A 22557-nucleotide genomic window follows, 5' to 3' on the forward strand; every position below is an offset into this window, starting at 1 on the left:
AAACGTAGGGAATTTAAATGTTATAAAAAATTCCAGAACTATCCAGGATGGCACACAGTGCTCCTTAATCATTTAAATACAGAACGGTACTTTTTGAAAAGTCAATACAGCTTCATAGGTAAATTCATGATATTCTTCTTTCAGAGCACTGTCCTCAACAGAAATAAAACTAAACAGAGTATCTCCAGATCAACAGAAAGGTACAGCATGCAACATGCACTTCTCTTTTATCTGTAGTAGAGGGCACCGGTAATATTTACATGGTATTGAGCTCCTTGCAGGATTAAAGAAGTGGAATGTGTTCCACAACCTTTTGAAACAAGCAGGCACAAGGAGAAAAAGACATTTCAGTTCGACAATGCAATGCTAAAACCTCACAGGGCAGAAAATAATCATCATCACACTTATTATCAGCACATTAGTTTAGTGGAAGCTAGCAACTTTTTCAGAGAAACTGCCTTCTGAAATGACCTAGTATGGACAGCTACTCCTGCAGAAGTCTTCAAAGGAATCTGAGGATGCAGTATATGCTCATCAGGGAGGCTGGTAATCACAGAATTGCTGTAATTGGGTTTTGATGTAATAAAAGCAAGCCATCACCCTTTCTACATCAGGCTTCTTGGGGGGAAAAAAAAAAAAGTCAAATGCGAACATTTTGGTGGTAAAATGAGGAATGATAAATAGAAATGATCTAAAAGGAAACAAAGAAAATCCTCCAGCCTATTCTCATTCCAATGCCTGATTGTATAAGAAAAGTGATTAAAAACCTGCCTGACTTCTAGGAGGTTGAGTTCCACAAAGAAGGTCCAGAAGATTAGCATCTACCGTTCCCAATTCACCATGTAACACACAAGAAAAACACTCACCTTCAAACCTTAATACTACCATTGAGGATGTTATCCTTGTAGCCACCCTATATGGCACCGGGGAATGTGCTGGGGGCAAAGGCAGGGAGGGAAAAATACAGGTATGACTTGTGGCTTGGCAGCTAGAACACCAGAAGAAAATATAGTTGCCTACAGGGTCCTGCTGATGTCTCCTTGCAGAACCTGGTTTATATAAATTCTATTTATTACAAAAATCAGGCTCCAGTGAAAACCTACTCAGTTCCATTAACTGTACACTATGTGGGAAAATCCAGTGAAGTAACAATATTCAGATCCAGCACAAGAAAAAAAATAATTAGCTGTAATACAGAGCTCAAAAGATTGAATAGTACAAAAGACGAAGATTACTGCATTTTCACCTGGCTAAGTATTTGAGTGGAAGGGTGACAGACATCTGTGAGTATTCACCGTTCAAAAAGTGCAAATAGAGAAGGAGAATGAAACCAAGGGATGTAAAGAATGTATTTACATTTGTGGAGGGGGAGATTTTTGTTGCAGAGATCTACTAGAACTGCCATTATGAAAAAAATATTGATGTCTTTCTCATTATGACATTCAAAAGGAGACTCCCACATGGATTCAGTAACACCCTACCAGAAACTCCCGTTAGCTTGGGAAGGGGGAATTCATAGTCGGTGTATCTATATGAAAGCGTTCACATAATCAAAGCATTTTGTCTCTGAAGGTAGAATCACAGGTGCTTCATGAAGGGCTTTAGCCACTCCACAATACTAGAGCTCAATACCTATTGGACATGTTCTGCAGTATCAACCTTGCTTTTATCATGAATTGGGAAGTAAAGCTGAACTATCTCCCTCCACCCCTTACATGGATCATAAACACAAGTAATGATGCTGTTTGTTTTAAAATCAATAGCAGAATAGCCACCTACAAATGAGAAGTGGAAGCTCTCCCACCCTTTTGACTCTGCACTGAACTAAGGCAGGCCCCAAAAACGTACAACAGGAAAAAAATTCATATTTGGCAAGGAGATGGGCTGAAGGATCAACAATGTCTTCTCAGCCTCTTCCTTCTGGTACAGACTTGTCCTGCTGCATTGAGCAAATTTCCTATAATGCAGGACAAACATTTTTTTAGGATAAAGTATCAGCTGAGCAGCGAGAAAAAAAATTGAACCATTAAGCAGCAATCTTAGAGTGAATGGGAAATAGGCAGCTCATGCCAGAGACATTGTGCATCCCAACGCAGCTTTATAGATCTCTGCACTGAGACATTAGTGTGCACCTCAGCTCAGCACAGAACCTGTCTGATCTCCTGCCAGTGAACACTACCATTCATTGCTCCCACTACAAGAGCAATCACATTAGAAGGGAATACGGACATCCTTAATAGGATTTGCTGTTTGTCAGTGCTGCATGCTCTTTCCAATGACTGTTAACTCTGTATAATCAAGCCTATGAGGCTACAGAGCCATTCCTGTGCAATCTCAGATTGGCTGATGTACATGAAGCTTCCCAAAACCTTGGAAGAAGGGTGGCACTAACAGAGAAACATTTTTCCTTTTCTTACAACTCTGCTGCTATGCTAGCAGAGAAGAAACCTTCTGCAACCAGGAGCAGGACTGATTCACACTCACAGGCATGCGTTTCAGCCGCATAACCTGTTGTCATGTTTTCTAACCTTTTCTAATCCTAGTGTTCTTGGAAAATGGCAGCAGTGCCTGTAATTAGCTATACAACACTTGCTTTTTAGTAACAACAAAGTATTGTGTTCTCTATAGGTATTTTAATTAAATTATTGTTCATTGAAAACAGCAACGAAGATGACTGCATTTCACAGCAGAAACTGAACAAAGGAAGTCAAGCTAAACCTGGACTGTTCTTTGCTTTTCCCCGTATTATTTGGGTACATGTGCACAGAGTTTGTTTGGGGTTTTGTTGTTGTTGTTTTTAAATACTCATTTTGCTGTTATCTTCTCTGTCTTAGACCATCCAGGGTTCCCAGACCATGGCTACACAACATTAGCCTAGTGTACTAGATTCTGTTTTCTCTTGTAAACCCTCGAGTTAGTGCTGTACTGAGCCATCCTTTACTACAGTTCTGCATTTTGAAACGCATCCATGAGTACAGTAAAACCAAAATGATTGTTTTCCTGCTCTAAGTGAAGTTTTAACTCTCAGTCAGGTACACTTGATACCAACAGAAAAGGCATTTAAAAAAAAAAAAGTCCACACTAACAAATAAAAATTTTAGGTTATTTCATCTCCACTTTCCAGAGATATGTCTAGGTTTAGCCTGGAGTGTACAAAAGTAAAGGACAGGTTTAACACATGAGTTGCAAAGTTACTTGGAGCCCCCTGACAAAATTGATGTTTGGGTTCTGTCTCTGTTTCTAACCTGATCTGAATATAATTCCTTGAGGGGAAAAATACTGTTTTACAGTTGCTTGTCTTAGCCACTATGAAAACCACACAGAAGTATCTTGGCACACAGTGAAAGCTTGGCAACACTGCTTCAACACACATTTTCCTCTGCTCAGTTGCAAGTAGGTGTTTGGGGGTTTGGGTTGTTTTAAAACACAAGTTCTAGAAACAACACCTTTATTGTTTCAGTGACACTTGAGCATAAATGGAAGCAACATGCCTAGTGGCAAGAGGAACTTGCTCATGCTAACCTTTCATGCATTACCAATACAGGCAGGATGATTGCTAAGGTTCCAGCCACACACAAAAAGCATTTAACCTTTACCTAAGATATCTTTGGTAAGCAAACAGATAAGCATTTGCATTTTATTTCTCTGTTTCAGCAAGCCCTGACATTAATTGGCACATGATATTTTTTCTCATCAAGTATCAAAGTATAATATGCTCAAAACCTTAAAATAGCTGCCTGATGATTCTGCTGCAAGCCTAGCAAGTCTTTTAAAATTAGGGGTTTTTTACAACCTTTCCTCCCCCTCCGCCTCCACTCCCAGCATATGCTAGACTTGTATAATGTAGTACTTACAAGGGGGGGTAAAAAAAAACAACAAAAAAACCTGAACAAACAAACAAAAAAAGGCCCATAACATCGAAGTGAGGATAATAAGGTCTCCAAGCACTGTCCCTCTTCGGTCATGCTGCTGAAATCATCATAGACAGCAATAATTAGGGTGTCTCTTTTCACAATATGCATAGCCCTCCAGAAAATGGACTCTGGATAGAAACTTCAGGTAAGCCAATGAAAAAATATTAAGTGAAAACAACCAACCTGCTGCTACCATGCAATAAAACTGATTCAATAAGGAAAGAGCAAACCACTACCATTCCAAATCAAACCCTGAACTAGAAATTTACTTTTGTACAGTGAAAGCAGGAGGCAGCTGCAAAAGGAACCATGATCAGTAGCCTAAAGCAAGAGTCTCCTGTACCTTTAAAGCAAAGAAGCCCTGGTGTTTTGCAGGAATTTGAAAATCCCAAGAACTGCTCATCCTGACTAACCTCAAAGGTAGGGTGGCAGAGAAGGTACAGAATTGATTTTGCTGCAGTATTTGTGTGTGTGGTACCACATACCTGTCTACTAGAAGACAGTATTTCCAGGGTAATTTGTATCTACTGGTATGAGCGCCTGGAAAAGACGACTAGCTCTATGGAATTTCCCCCCTCTTTTAAAGTTGAATCCTTAGGTTTAAAGGTGTGTGGGGGGTGGGGGAAGAGCACATCTGAAGCTAGATTCAAAAGGATATTCAAAGTAAAGAATCACAGAATGGTTGGGGTTGGAAAGGACCTCTGGAGATCATCTAGTCCAACCCCCTGCCAAAGCAGGTTCACCTAGAGCACATTGCACAGGGTCGTGTCCAGAAGAGTTTTGAATATCTCCAGAGGAGACTCTACCACCTCTCTGTGCAGCCTGTTCCAGTGCTCTGCCACCCTCAAAGTAAAGAAGTTTTTCTTCATATTGAGACGGAACTTCCTGTGTTTGTTTGTGCCCGTTGCCCCTTGTCCTGTTGCTGGGCACCACTGAGAAGAGTCTGGCCCCATCCTCTTGACACCCGCCCCCCTAAGGTATTTGTCAGTATCGATAACATTCCCTCTCAGTCTTCTCTTCTCCAGGCTAAGCAGACCCATCTCCCTTAGCCTTTCCTCATGAGAGAGGCGCTCCAGTCCTCTAATCTTTGTAGCCCTCCACTGCACTCTCTCCAGTAGTTCCTTGTCTTGAGCTGGGGAACCCAGAAATGGACACAGTACTCCAGGTGCGGCCTCACTAGGGCAGTGTAGATGGGGAGGATAACTTCCTTCAACCTGCTGGCCACATTCTTCCTAATGCACCCCAGGATACCATTGGCCACGTTGGCCACAAGGGCACATTGTTGGCTCATGGTGAACTTGTCCACCAGGACTCCCAGGTCCTTCTCCGTAGCGCTGCTTTCCAGCAGGTCAGCCCCCAACCTGTACTGGTGCATGGGGTTATTCCTCCCAAGGTGCAGGACCCTACACTTGCCTTTGTTGAACTTCGTGAGGTTCCTCTCCCCCAGCTCTCCAGCCTGTCCAGGTCTCGTTGAATGGCAGCACAGCCTTCTGATGTATCGGTCACTCCTCCCAGTTTTGTGTCATCAGCGAACTTGCTGAGGGTACACTCTGTCCCTTCATCCAGGTCTCTGATGAATAAGTTGAACATGACTGGACCCAGTACTGACCCCTGGGGAACCCTGTTAGCTACAGGCCTCCAACTAGACTCAGCACCGTTGATCACCTCTGAGCTCTGCCATTCAGCCAGTTCTCAATCCACCTCACTGTCCACTCATCTAACCCACACCTCCTGAGCTTTCCTATGAGGATGTTACGGGAGACAGTGTCAAAAGCCTTGAAGTCAAGGTAGACAACATCCACTGCTCTCCTGTCATCTACCCAGCCAGTCATGCCATCGTAGAAGGCCACCAGATGGGTCAAGCATGATTTCCCCTTGGTGATTCCATGTTGACTACTCCTGATAACCTTCGGTTCCTCCACATGCTTAGAGATGACATCCAGAATGAGCTGTTCCATCACCTTTCCAGGGATGGAGGTGAGGCTGACCAGCCTGTAGTTTCCTGGGTCCTCCTTCTTGCCCTTTTTGAAGACTGGAGTGACATTGGCCTTTCTCCAGTCTTCAGGCACCTCTCCTGTTCTCCATGACCTTTCAAAGGTGATAGAGAGTGGCTTGACAATAACATCTGCGAGCTCCCTCGGCTCTCGTGGATGCATCCCATTGGGGTCCATAGATTTGTGGCTGTCCAGTTTGCCTAAATGATCTCTAACCCGATCCTTCTCCACCAAGGGAAAGTCTCATTTAAACTTTAAAGAAGCCTCATTTACACTTTAAAAGTACATCTGCACAGCACTGTCTGTTTCCATACCTAGAAACAAACTTTCCGCTGAATTACACAAGACTCAGCAGTACTCAGCAGTTCTGCCTGACTGGCCCTTAAATACAATTTAATTTCCTTAACCAAATGCAGAAAAAACCCAGAAAGAAGCAAAATGTATATTGAGCGCTATAAAAAAAAAATTGTTTTATCAACAGCACAAGTCCTAATGCATATAGATTTTGAGATATTTGTTAATGAGGACTGTTTGGCTATTCAGAGCATCAGAAAAACCTCTTCCAACCCAATTAAGCTAATGCCAAACATATTTATCAGGAATCACAATGGAAAAACCATCAGCTTTCTTACTGGAGAAAATCAAGACCCATTTACAGAAGCATTCTGCACAAATAAAGGGTTTTTAAGTGTTTTATTTGTCCATTTGGAATGATTAGTATTTATAATCAACACCATAAATCCACCCCTCAATGAAAGACCTGACAGCTTGTTATTGCCAAACATATTACAGACTGCTGAAGGGTGAAGAATTACAGACATATAGAGATGAATAACATATCACCATTAAATCACTTACTCTGTTCATAAGTTTAATCCTCTAACATTATAAATTAAGGTTAGAAAAAAAATCAACACTTCCCGTTATAAAATACATTGTGTTTAGTACACAATATAACAGTACAGTTTATTACACTAGTGCATTAAAAGGTAAAAAAACCTGAACAGTTCCTTTGGAATTATTTCATCATTGCGGATCTCTCTCTTACACAAACACTGCTTCCAGCCACACGAGCTACCAGGAAGCATCCTACTAGGAAAACCCATCACAGCTAAAATAAGTCTAGTCTGAGAACTATTTCTCCTATACTCATATTACTTGAATATGAGGACTTACAATTACGTTCCTTCACATCTGGAGTTACCAGTGACATCCCTTCTGAAATCAAGCAAGTAATGAACAGATTTGCATCCATACTTCAGCCATCAAATGAAACTGAAGTAGAAAAATGGCTTTTATTTTTCACCCAGTTAAGTAAACAGTTACTAAATATTCGGAAGCCTTCTACAAGAGTTTTCAGGTTTAGTGGTTTGGACCATTTTTCAAGGTTACTAGCATGTATGAAACTTGCACGTATGAATGATTCATAACCAATCAATAGCAGTATCAGTATAATTGCTAAAAGATAAAACATTTTTACTTATTAGAGATGGAATTTAGAGATCTCTTCTCCAAAAACTCATTTGGAAGATAATCTTTATAAAAATTTTCCAGTAATGATTCGTATTATATTAACTCTATATTAGATGACAACTTTGAAGACTGAAGTTAATACTTACTGGAATCAGCCTTCAAAATAAATTCGATCAGAATAATAATCTGTATAAATCGAAGTATATTGCAAATCTGTTTCTCAAAGATAAGATACTGCCTGCTACAGATAGCCTCATAGAGCTATTAGTGCCCTACCAAGTCTGTACTTGCTTGTCAATTAATTAGGATGTGAATGTGAAAAGTAGACGGACACAGGAGGCATGTTTCGTTATGGCAACAGACATCATCTTCATTCAAACTGATCAACAGCAAACAAGAAAAATTCAGAAGCTAACTGAATTTGGAATGTGTGTGATGAAAATTCCATTCAGTACCTCATTATATTCTCAATTATTTTTTTTCTGTAGTACAGTAAATTGGGAAAAAAAAAAAAAAAAACAATGAAGCAACAGCAAAACAGAATCCCTCCTTCCCAAGGATCTGAAATTCCTTCTGCTCACTCTGTGATGCCTAGGAAAAGTTTAAAAACAGACACTAGTGTGTCAATACCACTGCCTGGAGCACAAAGCAATTCTGTCTCTGTCCACCTGCTGTCACTTACCTTATGACTAGATTGCAAGCTCTTAAGGGCAAAGACTACTTTTTTCAATTTTCTTTTAAACCAGGATGTGATAATATCCATATCTCCTCTGTGCTACAGTAATATAATAAGCTAAATAACATTGTTATGCTTTAATTACTGTCTGCTCTAAGCTTTAGATCCATCAAAAGTGAGAGATGGTTGCCCAAGTTTCTAGGAACAAAAGACCAGTTTTTCCACATGTGACCTGACACGAAAGTAAGCACTCTGCTTGCCAGCATCCATGACACAAAGTTTTCATTCTTTGCACCATGCAAAAATCCCACAAGGGTATCATTAACGAACTGCAAGTTATGGTATGTTTTCGTCCTTTTCAACCCTTTCATTGGAAAGAGAAGGTAGTTTAGAAGTAAGGCACATCCTGCACTGCCTGATCAGCCATAAGGCACATTTCCATTCCACTGAAAATATGATTGATTTTAAGGCTGGCAATGAAAGTTGGAAGAAGTAATCAGGAAGAAGTAATCAAATGCACTTGGAGTACTGTAATGTCTAGCCTCAGATTATAGCAGAAAAACAGAAAAAACACCTTTTTTTTTTACTACAGAAAAATTAGGTACTTCATCCAAATGAAACTTGAGAATGACAGACCGACAAAAGTATGGGGCCACTGGCTCAGAAGGCTTACTGGCATTTAATTCTTTCTTTCAGAGTGAAAGGAATGGACATAATCATGTAAAAATGCAGCTTGAGATGCCTCTGTCTTCTGTTAACTAAGTGAGCTGGGAAGTTAAGACATTGTTATTAAGAGAGATTTAAATCCATTATTTTGTTTTCATAATTACCTTGAACTAAAATTTACCCCCAAAAACAAAAGGGCAAAAATCCCATGGCAACCAGGGAATAAAGTTACAGTCATATTGATACCTACACTCAAGTAAACCTTTAACAAATAATAAGGATAGAATTCAGATTCATTGCCAACAGACCAATCTCAGCACAGCATTAAGTTTTTGAATTGGCTCTTACTCAAAGGAATATGAGAACCGCGTTCTCCAAAAGCAAAAGCCACCTCAGCTAGCTTCAACATGAAAGTTGTCAAACTGTGCAAACTCAAACGAGCGAGTTCCAATAGCAGCCCAGCCATTACTTGGTTTAGAAATGGTGACATTCTCCCAGAGTGGATAACCGTTTAACAGTCCTGAGACAGAAGTGCCCTGTCAAAAAAAGGAAAAAGTTAGCTTTGTAAAATCCAGTGATTAAGTGTGTTAACACTGAGCCTACTCACATGGGAGAAGAGACAGGGCAGAAAGATGTCAAGTCAACTTTCAACTACATTTCACACATTTTCCACGCAGAGGTGTTTCTAAATACTGCATAGAATCCTTCAGTGCCTATCAGCTCTGTGAAACAGATCTAATGCCTTTACAGTGAATATACAAAAGGCTCATCTTCCCCTAACTCATAGCTTTCAAAACTCAGCGCAGAATGTGAAAGGTAAACTGGTTTTCCTCTTCCATTTGTGTCAGTCTCTCTCAAACAGCCCAACTGTCTTAAGGGGATATGATACTCCTGGCACTGATTCTGCAGAATTAGGCATAAGTCTAAAGGAAAGAGAGATGTATTTTAGTCATTAAGCTGAGAGGAAGACGGGACAGCAGAACTTTCAAGTATCATGATGCCATAAAAATTAAAAACAGCTTCAGGAAGTTACAATTTGTCTTGCTAGTGTTCCACCAAACAATATTTAGAAAAGAAGTACTTCAGTTTACTTGTATTTCTTAATCTGAAAGACAATTAGTCACAGGTAAAAGCAAAGAACGCCCTTCAAGAAGGAGTCAGCATGGGAATTCTTTAAAAAGGGCTCTTCACTTCTGTCATTATATCAGAGGCATATTTGGTACAAAATACTTTAACAGCACAGATGGAAGTTTGTAGCATCATCATTTTAAAACTACCACCGTTTTGTGTTTTAAGTGATCTACGTTCACCTTCAGCCCCCCACGCAGGTTAGCAAAAGTCTTGGCCCATTTTACAGATGGCAATCACTGTTATAAGTGTGGGTGTACAAAAGCCAAAACTACATCCACTCAAGTGAATGCCTCAGGTAAGAGCATCCCTCTCAGTACATAATTTTAAAAAAGAGTTTGCTTCGGCAGCAGATCTCCCCAGCTAGGATTCAAGCTTCCCCACATTGCAGTTGCAAAGGTTACATTAGGCAAAAAGATTAGGCATTCAGCAGAGGAACTTAAAGCCTTTTAGTTACTTGTACCAATGTCACACCCAGCTAAGTGCAGAGGTATATTTAAAGCAGAGCTTGGGACTACTTTCCTCACCAAGTGATTGTGGCCAAAAGGGGTGGAGTGGGGGGGAAGGAAAAAAATGTGGACAGGCTCCTCATTAACTGTGGCCCATTTTTACAGCAACACTATGCCCAGACTTCTTCAGTATAGGAAAGAAGGATGGCAGCTCACCTGGTTCCCCACTCCTTAACTAGTTCCACATATAAGGCCTTAGCATACAAAGGGAATTGGTAGGAGCCAGATTTGTAAAACAGGCTAGTTTAGTAGTTTACTGACAGTCTTCGGAACAGGAAGTCAGGTCATGATCTTTTCATTAGATTAAACAAAAGATATGCCTCTCTAGCCCTCTGATCGCCAGCTTTCAACTCATCTTTCCAGTTATTTTCTATACTCTCTCCAGTTTCTCAAAATCTCTTTAAAAATACAGGCAGCAGAACTCGGTATGGTATTTTGGTATTGGTTTAAAATAACAGATATTATTTATGTTTTAGACAGGGCGAACTAATACAGGCAGACAGCCAATAGTATAGCATAGTTTTGTCTGAACCATTTAGGACTGGAAGTTTCATAACTGGTTTTCTAGCTTTTTGCCTGTGTCCTTACCTGAATGTTGAGAGTAAGCGTGTGCCACGCATTATCCCGGACACCAGAAAGTCCTTTCGTTAATATTTCTTCTCCGGCTGCAAAATATGCTTAAGGTTAGCAAAGTGTTACTTCATCTCTTTGCTGAGACTGATAGATAAATACCAATCCAGCAAAAGGAAAATAATACCTGTTTTGCAGAAGTGTTCAAGACTGGCATCTTAACAATTCCAGCTGCAGCATGGAAAGCTTAACACACAAACCTGGACTCTATATAATCAGTGCATTCTCCTGTTTTGCCAGGAATGTTTTTCCACTGAAATCTCCAATGCTCTTGGGAATTTGGCCTGAGATAAGGATTCCCTCTGTTAAGAGTATGGGTTCATGAACTGTGACAGTAGCTATTGCTCTGCTTGTTCTACAGATCTCCTTGTTTATGGATTGGAACTTCTTTAAATTAGAGGGTTTGAGTTGCCACATCATCGTGTTACTTAGTTGTAGTTAAAATTTAAGCTAACCGAAAATTGGGTGTGACTGACACCTGGATGGAAGACCTGAAAAAAATTAAGTGCTACAAGTAGAATCTTCAATTATTCAGTAGACAGTTTTAGCTGCAAGTTAATTTAACATTCAGGCTCCCTTCCAGAAAAATATAAAGATCACTGAAAATAGCTGTACAGAAAAAAAATCATCATATTGTGTAACAAGTGTCTCAGTCTGAAATAATGAGGTGGTTAATCAAAATCCTCTCATTTCATGTAGGAAAAATTATTTTTGACAGCCTGAGAAACCAATTGGGTAACGTTGTTATGCTTTACTAAATATAAATACTGGAGCTGGTCCTAAACATGAGTATGTTTTTACATACACCCAAAACTTAAGTTGTTATGGAGTTAGACACTGCAAAGTTTCCCTAGGGAGCACTGGTATGTTAATAGATGTTTAAATGTTCATTTAAAGCCTTCTTTACACTACCCATCCATCTAAAAAAGGAAAGGGAAAAGAAAAAAACAAAAAAAACACAGAAAAACAAAATGAGGAGAAATGAGAGATTACAACTACCAAATAAAAGGTGAGACTATTTTTAAGGTTCAGTACAGTGTGAAATGGGTCATTACAGGTTATCTTCATATCAGATATACTATAGATTTAGATATTGTGTGTATTTGACCCACCGGAAACTATTGAAAATTTTAATTTATACTCATGAAGTGATAGGAAATGCATTTAAACAACAAAACCTGCCACTATTTCAAAGCAAATTAAAAAGAACTTTTAGCTACTGATGAAGTATTATGACATACAGTCTTTCACGTGCCTTTCAGGTGCTCTGTAGATGAACACATATGAATGTTAGCATCACAAGTAGAATATGCTCTCACTCCACTGCGCTGGCCTAACAGTAGAATGCATAATTTGCGGAAACAGCAGGCCACTCAACATCATCATCACCTAAGCCAGATATATGTACATCAGCTTGCACTGCTCTACAAGACAGGCCACTGCATTTCAAGCAGATTTTTGTTCTAGGTGTAGTATAAGAATACAGATCAAACGTTTCTGTAAGTAATATGTATCAGAGTATTTATGAAAAGCAAAATAGTTTACATTTGCTAATATAAAATAGGTTTTGTCAGCAGGAAAAAAAAAAAATCCAGAAAGCTGAGACTGAGAACTGGACCAGCCAGCAGCCTTCAGAATCCCTCTTCATGTACAAAATGTGGCCATCATTAGAGCACAATGGGTTAAACTCATAGTGATGACAACTAAATTACAAAATCTGAACATTAGTCATTTTTATCAAGGCTATCAAAACTACATGTCCATATGTCAACATCCACTTCACTGAAGAGCTGCTTACCTAGGTCACCAGTGACTCTGTAGGTGCCATCTGCAAAAACCCAGAAGAAAACTCCTTTGGTACGTCGAACATATATCCCACCATTGTCGACTCTTCCTGCAATAAACACGCCCCCATCACATTGTTTTTCTATGTAGATGTCACAAGTGACTGTCATGTTTACCCTATAAGAGAAGTTTAGTGTTTTAACAAGCAAGGAATTGATTTTTTTGAGCAGGCAGTTCATAGAAGAGTATTTCCTATGTAGTACAGCAACCTTTTTGAGGAAAGATTTAGCAATCCCAACTGTGACCTACAGGTGCGAGATGCACAGGACTTGTCTAGACTGGTTGTTTCCCTTTCCCACATGTGAGTCCATAGACTTCCTTAGGAACAGCAACTGTTCGCAGAAACCAACCACAAAACAAAGTGTATTGTCAGCAACTTTCAGTTAATTATTAAAAAAAAGAAAAAAAAACACAAACCAAAAAATACACAGAAGGTTTGCATCTCCACAGAAACTTTCAAGTCTGCAAAATTAAAAGTTGCTTTTGGATAACATAAACAAATCCAAGATTCAAGGTCATAGCACTACATCTGCTAAAATTTGGTCCTCATTTCTCTAGGATTTTTAATACAGGCCAAATCTTAAGTAATCCAGACCTCTTGCCCAAAAGCCAAAACAAACTTTTTTAAACAAAATGTTCAAATAGGTTGAAATTATTTAATTTTCCTGAGGTGGTACTTCAGCTCTACAGTAAGGCACCATGTTATACATATAATGACAGCTGTAAAGGAGAATAAAGCAGATGAATACAAGATCAATAAAATGGCACCTAGAAAATTTACATAACTTCCCCCACCCCGAAGTTGCCTTACAAGCCTCTTAATGAAAATTAAAGGCATTCTTTACCTCTATTAATGTACATACAAATTAAAAATCTATATCTCATGTCTGAAAGGACTTGCAATATGGATACAGCCACAAGGTCACTTATTTAGGAAGTTTCCAATTATCTATACTTACAGAATGTGAAAAGACACTCTACGACATCAGCTGAGCTGATAACTAAATCATAAATAACATTTATTTTAGCAGCTCTTCTCCTCACCTCTTACATAACAGTAAGAACAACCTGAGATTTCATTCTAATGTAATGCTATTAGAAGTATCAGATTCTTGGATGCATATTCATTACACAAACAAGTTTTCTTTCTTGCCTCCCTATGTATTAAACAAGGGACCCCCACATCTTGCTTAAGCCATTATAAAGAGATTGGAAGCAATGTAGAATGAGTTAAATAGTAATATTTTCAGGATACAGCTCGGTTCAATAAAACCACCAGAGCAAAACACTAACAAATTCAGAAGTAGAAACAAAAAGCTTTCACAAGCACAAGATTAAAATCCAAACTAAAACCAACTAAATAATCCTGAAGTTTAAGCATAATAAATTGTCATTGATGACTGAAGTCAAATATCATTCCACAGAGTAATTCAGTGCAAGACTGGTTCAGCATTTCAATAGCATGCACTAACGGTTGAAAACATCTACCTAGGACAAATGAGCCTTAAACTGAGGATAAAGCAAACAAATCAGAGGACCTGAAATCGAAGATTATCATGATGAAAAGTTATAGATCAGTAAAACTTAAATAATCAGCTGAATATTCAGGAAGCAAGCTTGGTCCTGAAAACAAGACGAAAATTCAGAAAGAAATGGAATCAAAATAAAATAATAGGAAGTTTTTAGGAATCCCCGTACAGTAATTTAAGAATACATCCTGTGTAGCTGTTATAGGGATCACTCGATGAGGGAAAGTTGATTATAGGGGGAATACGAGACTGCCTAACAGAGAGCTGCAAAAGAAAACATCAGGTAACTGAAGAACAACCTCCAGCTACAAGATGGTGATATTCTTAGCTTAGGCTTCAGAGCAAAGTGATTCAATCACTTGTCCAGGCCAGAAATTAGAAGCGTGGAACATGTTCTGAAAAAGCATTTAGGGGATGTTCCAGTCAAAGCGGAAAAAACCCTGACAGAATCTCTGTTTTAAAGAACATATCAAAAGAATTTAAGCTAGACCCAAACAGAAGAAAAGTTTTAAGCATAAAGTTTATTATTAGTTACTATTACTAAACCAATTAGTTAACAGGCCCTTTCCCAAATGCTTTTAAATTTTAAATAAATATTATGATAAAATATGCTGCTTGATTCAAATTACCATCATTATAGCTCCTAGAAAGAATTGCAATCATAACCATACTCTTACCAAACCAGTAAATCTGAGTTACGTTTACCCAGAAATGAAACTGGTTTAAGTAGCAGTTGAATCAAATGCACACAATTCTAGGAACTGCACAGAAGATGGCAGTCTGCAACAAATATAACCAAACTAACTTCCAGACTATTACATTGATACAGGATTGATCAAATCACTAACCACCAAGCAAGACAACTCAAAATTAAGTAATTTAAAATGAATCCATTTTTTTGTCCCATTTAAAAACATACTGAAACTCAGTGCACTCTTTGAATTAGGATTTTGTCTTGGTCTTTCTAGTATGCTAACCCAGATCCATTATTCTGAAAAAACAGCTTGAACAAATATGCCCAGCAGGACATTAGGAAAAAAAATTTCTGAGACAGTGCAGCAGTGTGCCAAGCTACCAAGAAATGTGGTGGACTCTCCATCCTTGGATGTTTTTAAGACTTGTTTAGACAAAGACACTGTTGATGTCTTAGAATTGGCAATAGCACTGAGCAGGGCTCAATGACTTTTGGAAGTCCCTTTAAGCCATCGTTTCTACATGTCTACAGAGAGTCTGAACGCAAAAGCCCTGTGTCCAAGAGAAATGAGGTCTGAGACAGATTAACTGATCATAACTCACATGGGTAAGGAGGACATCTCCCCAGATATCACTAGAAAATAGTATTTACATACCACTGAAAATTTCCTATGAGACTGATGGTCTGGTCTGCATCAGAAGCCCAAGTGATGGGTCGCTGAACCACCACCTGGCGGAGTGTGAACACATGATCTCCTGGGTCAGAAGTGTTTATGAAATATTCAAATGCACCTGTCTGATCTGCAAAATTCGGGGCTTCACTGAAAGGTGGATTACCTGTTCCGAAAATAAAACACATATCAATGCCAAAACATTATTTTTCTTCTGTGTACTCTTGTTTTCAGAAATCTCTTCTGCAAATATTCTCCAGAATTTTGACTTACTCTATCAGAGTACAGTCTCCAAAGCTGATGTTTTGGGAGTTGGAAGGTGATTTTAGTTTTGGTTTTGTTTTTAAGCAGACCCCGGTTTTTGCAAACACATGAACAAAGTAAGTTCCCTATCTTCCTTCCAAAAACTAGTTCACCTTAGCTATGAGCTGTATCATTTGTATCAATAATTTTATAACTCTTAGTGACCACCCAGTTAAGACATAGAATTAAATACATCTTATTGCGAGTGAGGTACACAGGTGTAAGTTGTTGGAGAAGCAGGTATAAATAAGCAAAAATAAAACACACATTCAGACTACTTTATGTTGCTTACATTAGAAGACTCAAACAATGTAATTGTTATATCCTTTTTACATTAAGACTATATCTGTGTGTGAATTAAGTTTCTGGATAAAAGATTTCTGACTTACGAATATTGAAATCGTCTTTGTAATTTGAAGGAAAGGGCTGAGGTATTGGAGGCTCTGGGCAACCACATTTCTGCCCTGTCTTGAGTGTGGTTAAAGTGTAGACTTCATCCATGTTTAGATCTAAAGAAAAACTTCCTTTACACACCTGGAATTAAAGAAAGCTCAAGCTGCAAAAATCAAACAACTAAATAACAAAATACTCAAGTTCCTGAATTAAAAGAGATCCTCTAAATCCCTGATTTAAGGCAAAAATCTTGTCTTCTTGTCTCAGCATTTAATATCTCTGAGCTATTTTGAAAATCCTTTTCCCCTAAACTCTTCATTACCTCCAGGTAAGCTTGTATATAGCTAGTAAAATTGTACTCAAACAGAGCTAATAAAACATGCCCTAATTATGGAGTTGAATTAGGCATGAAAGTCCAGGGGTTCCAGCAAAGGGGCAAGAAACACCTGAAACTGCAGAGACTGTAATTAAAACTGATCAACTTACCTTTACAGGATGGAGTTGCTGAAAAAGACTAGAGTTTCCAGATTCAAAACCAAGTCTAGAATGCCACACTTGAAGGGTTTCCACCATATACTACGATGAAACAATACAAAATTTAAAAAATAAAAGCCAAAACCAAAAAACTTGAATATTCACCATGAGAAATATCAGTCCTCTAAGGGTGTCTAATTTTTGTTATTTTAGAGCTGTTGTGGAAAACACACCTGATTAACACATGGCTCAGAGACTGGTGCCACCACTGGAATTTTGGGTTCTTTGATCATGGAGAAGTTTATATGGCACCTGGTCTGCTGGTGACAGATGGAGTACATCTGTCTCAAAGGGGAAAAAGGATCCTCGCACAGGAGCTGGCGGGGCTCGTTGAAAGGGCTTTAAACTAAGCTCGAAGGGGGGAAGGGGATAAAACCAGGCTCACCAGAGATGAGCCTAAGGACAGCCTTCAGACTACTGTCCTACTCGAGGTGGATAATGGTTGTACATGGGGCAATAATAACACAGGGCTCACTAATAAGTTAGTAACCAAGGAAGCGGCCAGGAATGGTCAGATAGCAAGAGTGAAAACTGGTGGCTTAACTCCCTCTCTGAAGTGCTTATATACCAATGCATGGAGTATGGGAAATAAACATGAGGAGTTGGAGATCTGCCTTAGATTGCATGACTATGATGTAGTTGCAATCACTGAAACATGGTGAGACAGCTCCCATGACTGGAATTTTGTCATGGATGGCTATGTACTATTTAGGAAAGACAGACCAACAAGGCGAGGAGGTGGTGTCGCTCCTTATGTGCAAGAGCAACTGAAATGTATTGAGTTCTATCCAGGGTGGGAAGTAGAACAGCTTGAAAGCTTGTGGGTAAGAATTAAGGGGCGTGCAAAGGGGAGTGAAACTGTTGTGGGGGTCTACTATAGACCACCAAAACAAGAAGAAGATGTTGATGAGGCCTTCTACAGACAACTGGAGGTAGCCTATAGAACACGCTCCTTGGTACTCATGGGTGACTTTAATCACCCTGATATTTGTTGGGAAGCCCACACAGCTGGACATGTTCAGTCAAAAAGGCTCTTACAGTGCATCGATGATAACTTCTTAATGCAGGTAGTGGAGGAACCAACGAGAAGAGGTGCACTGCTGGAACTTGTATTAACGAATGAAGAAGGACTAGTTGGGGACATTAAGGCTGGGAACAGCCTTGGCAACAGTGATCACGACATGGTGGAGTTTAGTATTTTACAAGGTAGAAGTAGGGCAATAAGTAGGATTACAACCCTGGACTTCCACAGGGCCAACTTCGTACTCTTCAAAGATCTACTTGCAGGAATCCCATGGGCTAAGACTCTGGAGGGCAAAGGAGCCCAAGAAAGTTGGTCAATGTTTAAATACCACTTCCTGCAAGCCCAAGATAGGTGCGTTCCCTTGAGTAAAACATCGGGTAGATGTGCTATGAGACCTGCATGGATGAGCAAGGAGCTTCTGAAGGAAATCTCACGGAAGAAAGAAATTTACAGTTCGTGGAAGAAGGGTCTTGTCACTTGGGAGAACTATAGGGAAGTTGTCAGGACGTGTAGGAAGGCAACAAGAAAGGCCAAAGCCCTCTTAGAACTAAAACTGGCAAAGGAAGTAAAAGAGAACAAAAAGGGCTTCTTCAAATATATCAGTAGCAAAAGGAAGAACAGGGGAAGTGTGGGCCCTCTGCTGAATGAGGCGGCAGCCCTGATAACTGAGGATGCAGAGAAGGCAGAGTTGCTGAATGCCTTCTTTGCTTCGGTCTTTAATCCTAAGACCAGCCCTTGTGATCTCCAGACCCTGGATGTAGGAGAGAAAGCCTGGAGGAGGGAAGACTCTCCACTAGTCAGTGAAGACTGGGTTAGTGATCAGTTACGGAAATTGAATACACACAAGTCCACGGGCCCCGATGAGATGCACCCAAGAGTGTTGAGAGAACTGGCTGGTGTTGTTGCTCTACCGTTCTCCATCATTTTCGCAAGATCATGGCAAACAGGAGAGGTGCCTGAGGACTGGAGGAATGCCAATGTCACTCCAGTCTTCAAAAAAGGCAAGAAGGAAGATCCAGAAAACTACAGACCAGTCAGCCTCACCTCCACCCCTGGAAAAATGATGGAGCGGATCATTCTGGAGGTCATCTCTAAGCACATGGAAGAGAAGAAGGTTATCAGGAGTAGTCAGCATGGATTTACCAAGGGGAAATCATGCTTGACTAACCTGATAGCTTTCTATGATGTCGTGACTGAATGGGTAGATGCAGGGAGACCAGTGGATGTAGTCTACCTTGACCTTAGCAAGGTGTTTGACACAGTTTCCCATGACATCCTCGTGAACAAGCTCAGGAAGTGGAAGGTAGAAGAACAGACAGTGAGATGGGTTAAGAACTGGCTACACAACAGAGCCCAAAGAGTGGTAATCAATGGTGCCAAGTCCAACTGGAGACCTGTAACTAGTGGAGTCCCCCAAGGATCAGTGCTGGGTCCAGTCCTGTTCAACATCTTCATCAATGACCTTGATGAAGGGTCAGAGTGTCTTCTCAGCAAGTTTGCTGATGATACGAAGCTGGGAGGTTTGGCTGAAACACCTGAAGGCTGTGCAGCCATTCAGCGTGATTTGGACAGACTGGAGAGCTGGGCAAAGAGGAACCTAATGAGGTTCAACAAGAATAAGTGCAGAGTCCTGCACCTGGGAAGGAGTAATAAAATGCACCAGTACAGGTTAGGAGGCAATCTGCTAGGGAGCAGCTCCGTGGAGAAGGACCTTGGAGTCCTGGTGGACAACAAGTTATCCATGGGACAGCAATGTGCCCTTGTGGCCAAGAAGGCAAATGGTTTCCTGGGGTGCATTAAGAAGAGTGTGTCCAGTAGATCGAGGGAGGTCCTCCTCCCCCTCTACTCTACCCTGGCGAGACCTCACCTGGAGTATTGCATTCAGTTCTGGGCTCCCCAGTTCAAGAGGGAGAGATCTACTGGAGAGAGTCCAACGGAGGGCTACGAGGATGATTAAGGGACTGGAACACTTGCCTTACGAGGAAAGGTTGAGAGACCTGGGGCTTTTTAGTCTGGAGAAGAGAAGACTGAGAGGGCATCTGATTAATGTGTATAAATATATGAGGGCTGGGTGTCAACAGGAAAGGCACAACCTCTTTTCACTTGTGCCCTGCGATAGGACAAGGGGCAACGGATGCAAGCTAGAGCACAGGAAGTTCAACCTCAACATGAGGAAGAACTTCTTTACTGTAAGGTAGTTACAGAGCACTGGAATAGGCTCCCCAGAGAGGTTGTGTAGTCTCCTTCTCTGGAGACTTTCAAGCCCTGTCTGGATGCGTTCCTGTGTAACCTGCCCTAGATTGGTCCTGCTCTGGCAGGGGGGTTGGATTCGATCTCCAGAGGTCCCTTCCAACCCCTAACATTCTATGATTCTATGACCACATTACAGACCACCACTCTATTCAGCTAGCCATTACATATGGCTTATCTTTTTATACATCAATAAGCCAATAAGCTATATATTACAGCATTGCAGTAATGCTGCTTATAAAGACAGAAAGCATTGCAATCACACATGCAATCTTTAACTTCTCTATTACCAACAACAGTATCCCTTTGGTACAAGTTCTCTGCCTAGGAGCAACCAGGATGAAATAATCTCCTGCTAATTTTGCTTTAATGAGACCTTTAGTTAGTTGCTGGTTCTTTGATATTCATTTTTGAGCAAAGTACTTCACTTACAGATCTCCAAACTTCCGCGATACTGTGGCATATCAGCTATGTTAGCTACAGATTTTAATCATATCCAATTCCTAACTTTTTTTTAGTTACCCAGATGAACAACAAAGCAAGCAACGTAGAGTTTGGTTTGGATAAGCTGTCTGATATTTCCCCCAAAGGGAGATGTATATCAGAAGTGACGTTCAGCTACTCTCCCTAAGCAAACCATTTTATTGTCAAAAGTATTGTTCAAACTATCTCCTCCTAAATGAAAGGAAACTATTGCCACCAAAAATCAAATTCCGAATAAGTAAACACTTTCACCTTCTGAGAAGCAATCATCCAAATCAACTAACGAAGATTCACTATAGTTTACAGTGTGAAAGTACTGTTCACATTTCAGAGGGAAATTCAGTTTAGCGAGATTAAAAAAAAAAAAAAAAAAAACACCAAAACACACAAATGGGAGATTCTCAGAATATCTCTTCATAGGATAGAACAACATAAGCTACAGCATACAATCAACTGCAGTTACTCCCCTGGAAAGGAGCTGATAACAACTGGAAAGATCATTGCCACGCTGGCTGGTCAAACTATGTTAGCACATCAGAGCACCCAGCCTTGGAATAAATCCTAAAGAAAAATTCAACTGCATTTCTATTCTTCAGAATTTCTTCTACAATATACAGATCATTAGACTGGGAGGTAGTAATTCTACAAATTCAGTTATGACATTATATCTCATGGTAAGAGTAGAACTAGAATGCTTAAAACTTTGCCAAGTGTGTAACAGCCTCTAGTATTGGAGGTAAAGAACTCCAGTTTCTTGTAAACCTGTGATATTGTCTTGGATGTACTTGATTATGGACAGCAATTCATTTTACAAGACTGATCAAATGTATTCAAGATCTACTTACAAATGACCCTTTGAGGTAGAAAGTTGCTCTCTGAGGTGTCACACTGAAATGAGGCAGTGGAGGCCTGATACATTGAGAGTGATTATGAGTCTGAAGAAAAAAAATAAGTGTAACAGAAGGAACATACATTACTGGAATGCATCACATGGAAATGTTCATTAAAAACATATAGCATAAATTGAAATTAAAAAAGCAACATAGGATCAATTTGCAACTATTTATTTCACTGTTATCTTGATGATAACCGCAATTATACTAGCTTAATAATTTTATTTTGAATACTGCTTAAAAAAGGATGTGATTTAATTTCCTCCCAGAGTGTGTCACCAAATTAAAGCCAATTTGTGATATAAAGATGACATATACATTGATCTCCAGGAAGATTCAACTAGCTATTCAAGTTTAGGTAGAAAAAAGGACCTCTAGTTGTCTCACTAACAAAGCTACAAGCATCAAATAACATTCACAGATATTGAACTACATAAATCACAACAGGTTCTTCATTACAAGACATTTCCTTTACCTTTTCTAGTTCATTGGAATTGCTGATGCACATACCATAGTTTCAATGATGATGGTAAGGTTTCCTAGGCCATCTGTCAGAGCTACAAAACTGCCACCTCCTTCTAAGTGTCCATCCACTTGCAAGTATGACCAGCCTGGCTGAGTGAATTGCGTTGTGTGTGCTGAGACAAAACAGAAAAAATATCAGAAAATAATTAAGTCTTAATAAAAAATAATACCATTTGTAGTCTGAATTAAAATTTCTCTCTCATACATTCTTACACAACAAAAACTTGATTTTGTGAAGAAAGTAATGAAACTTCCAAAACAAATTCTACCTATATAAGAAGAAAAATTAAAGAATTATACTAAGGCACAATTAAAAACATCAGCTGTGTGGCAGACAAAACAGTTAAAATGATAGAGATTATTTAGACAGGAAGAAAAAACTATTACACCACTATATAAGTCAATCATGTACATTCAATATGAA

General features: G+C 39.7%; 1 protein-coding gene across 3 annotated transcripts in view; it reads right to left on the bottom strand.

Moving 5' to 3' along the window:
- Positions 1 to 8891: 8891 nt before the first annotated feature.
- The window catches only part of LOC137662171 (galactocerebrosidase-like), a 34954-nt gene continuing 21288 nt past the window's right edge, over positions 8892 to 22557 (bottom strand). For 2 of the 3 annotated variants that reach the window (XM_068398278.1, XM_068398276.1), the window contains exons 7-14: positions 22119 to 22246; positions 21561 to 21650; positions 16911 to 17000; positions 16421 to 16565; positions 15714 to 15894; positions 12789 to 12952; positions 10949 to 11025; positions 8892 to 9259 (exon numbers count right to left, since the gene is read on the bottom strand). In XM_068398278.1, the coding sequence (XP_068254379.1) occupies positions 9116 to 9259; positions 10949 to 11025; positions 12789 to 12952; positions 15714 to 15894; positions 16421 to 16565; positions 16911 to 17000; positions 21561 to 21650; positions 22119 to 22246 (1019 nt within the window). In that variant the 3' untranslated portion in view covers positions 8892 to 9115. Of the gene's footprint in view, positions 9260 to 10947; positions 11026 to 12788; positions 12953 to 15713; positions 15895 to 16420; positions 16566 to 16910; positions 17001 to 21560; positions 21651 to 22118; positions 22247 to 22557 lie in introns of those variants that run through there. The other variant, XM_068398277.1, reaches the window with a different exon arrangement.

This window comes from Nyctibius grandis, chromosome 4 (genome assembly GCF_013368605.1).
Source record: "Nyctibius grandis isolate bNycGra1 chromosome 4, bNycGra1.pri, whole genome shotgun sequence".
NCBI lineage: Eukaryota > Metazoa > Chordata > Aves > Nyctibiiformes > Nyctibiidae > Nyctibius > Nyctibius grandis.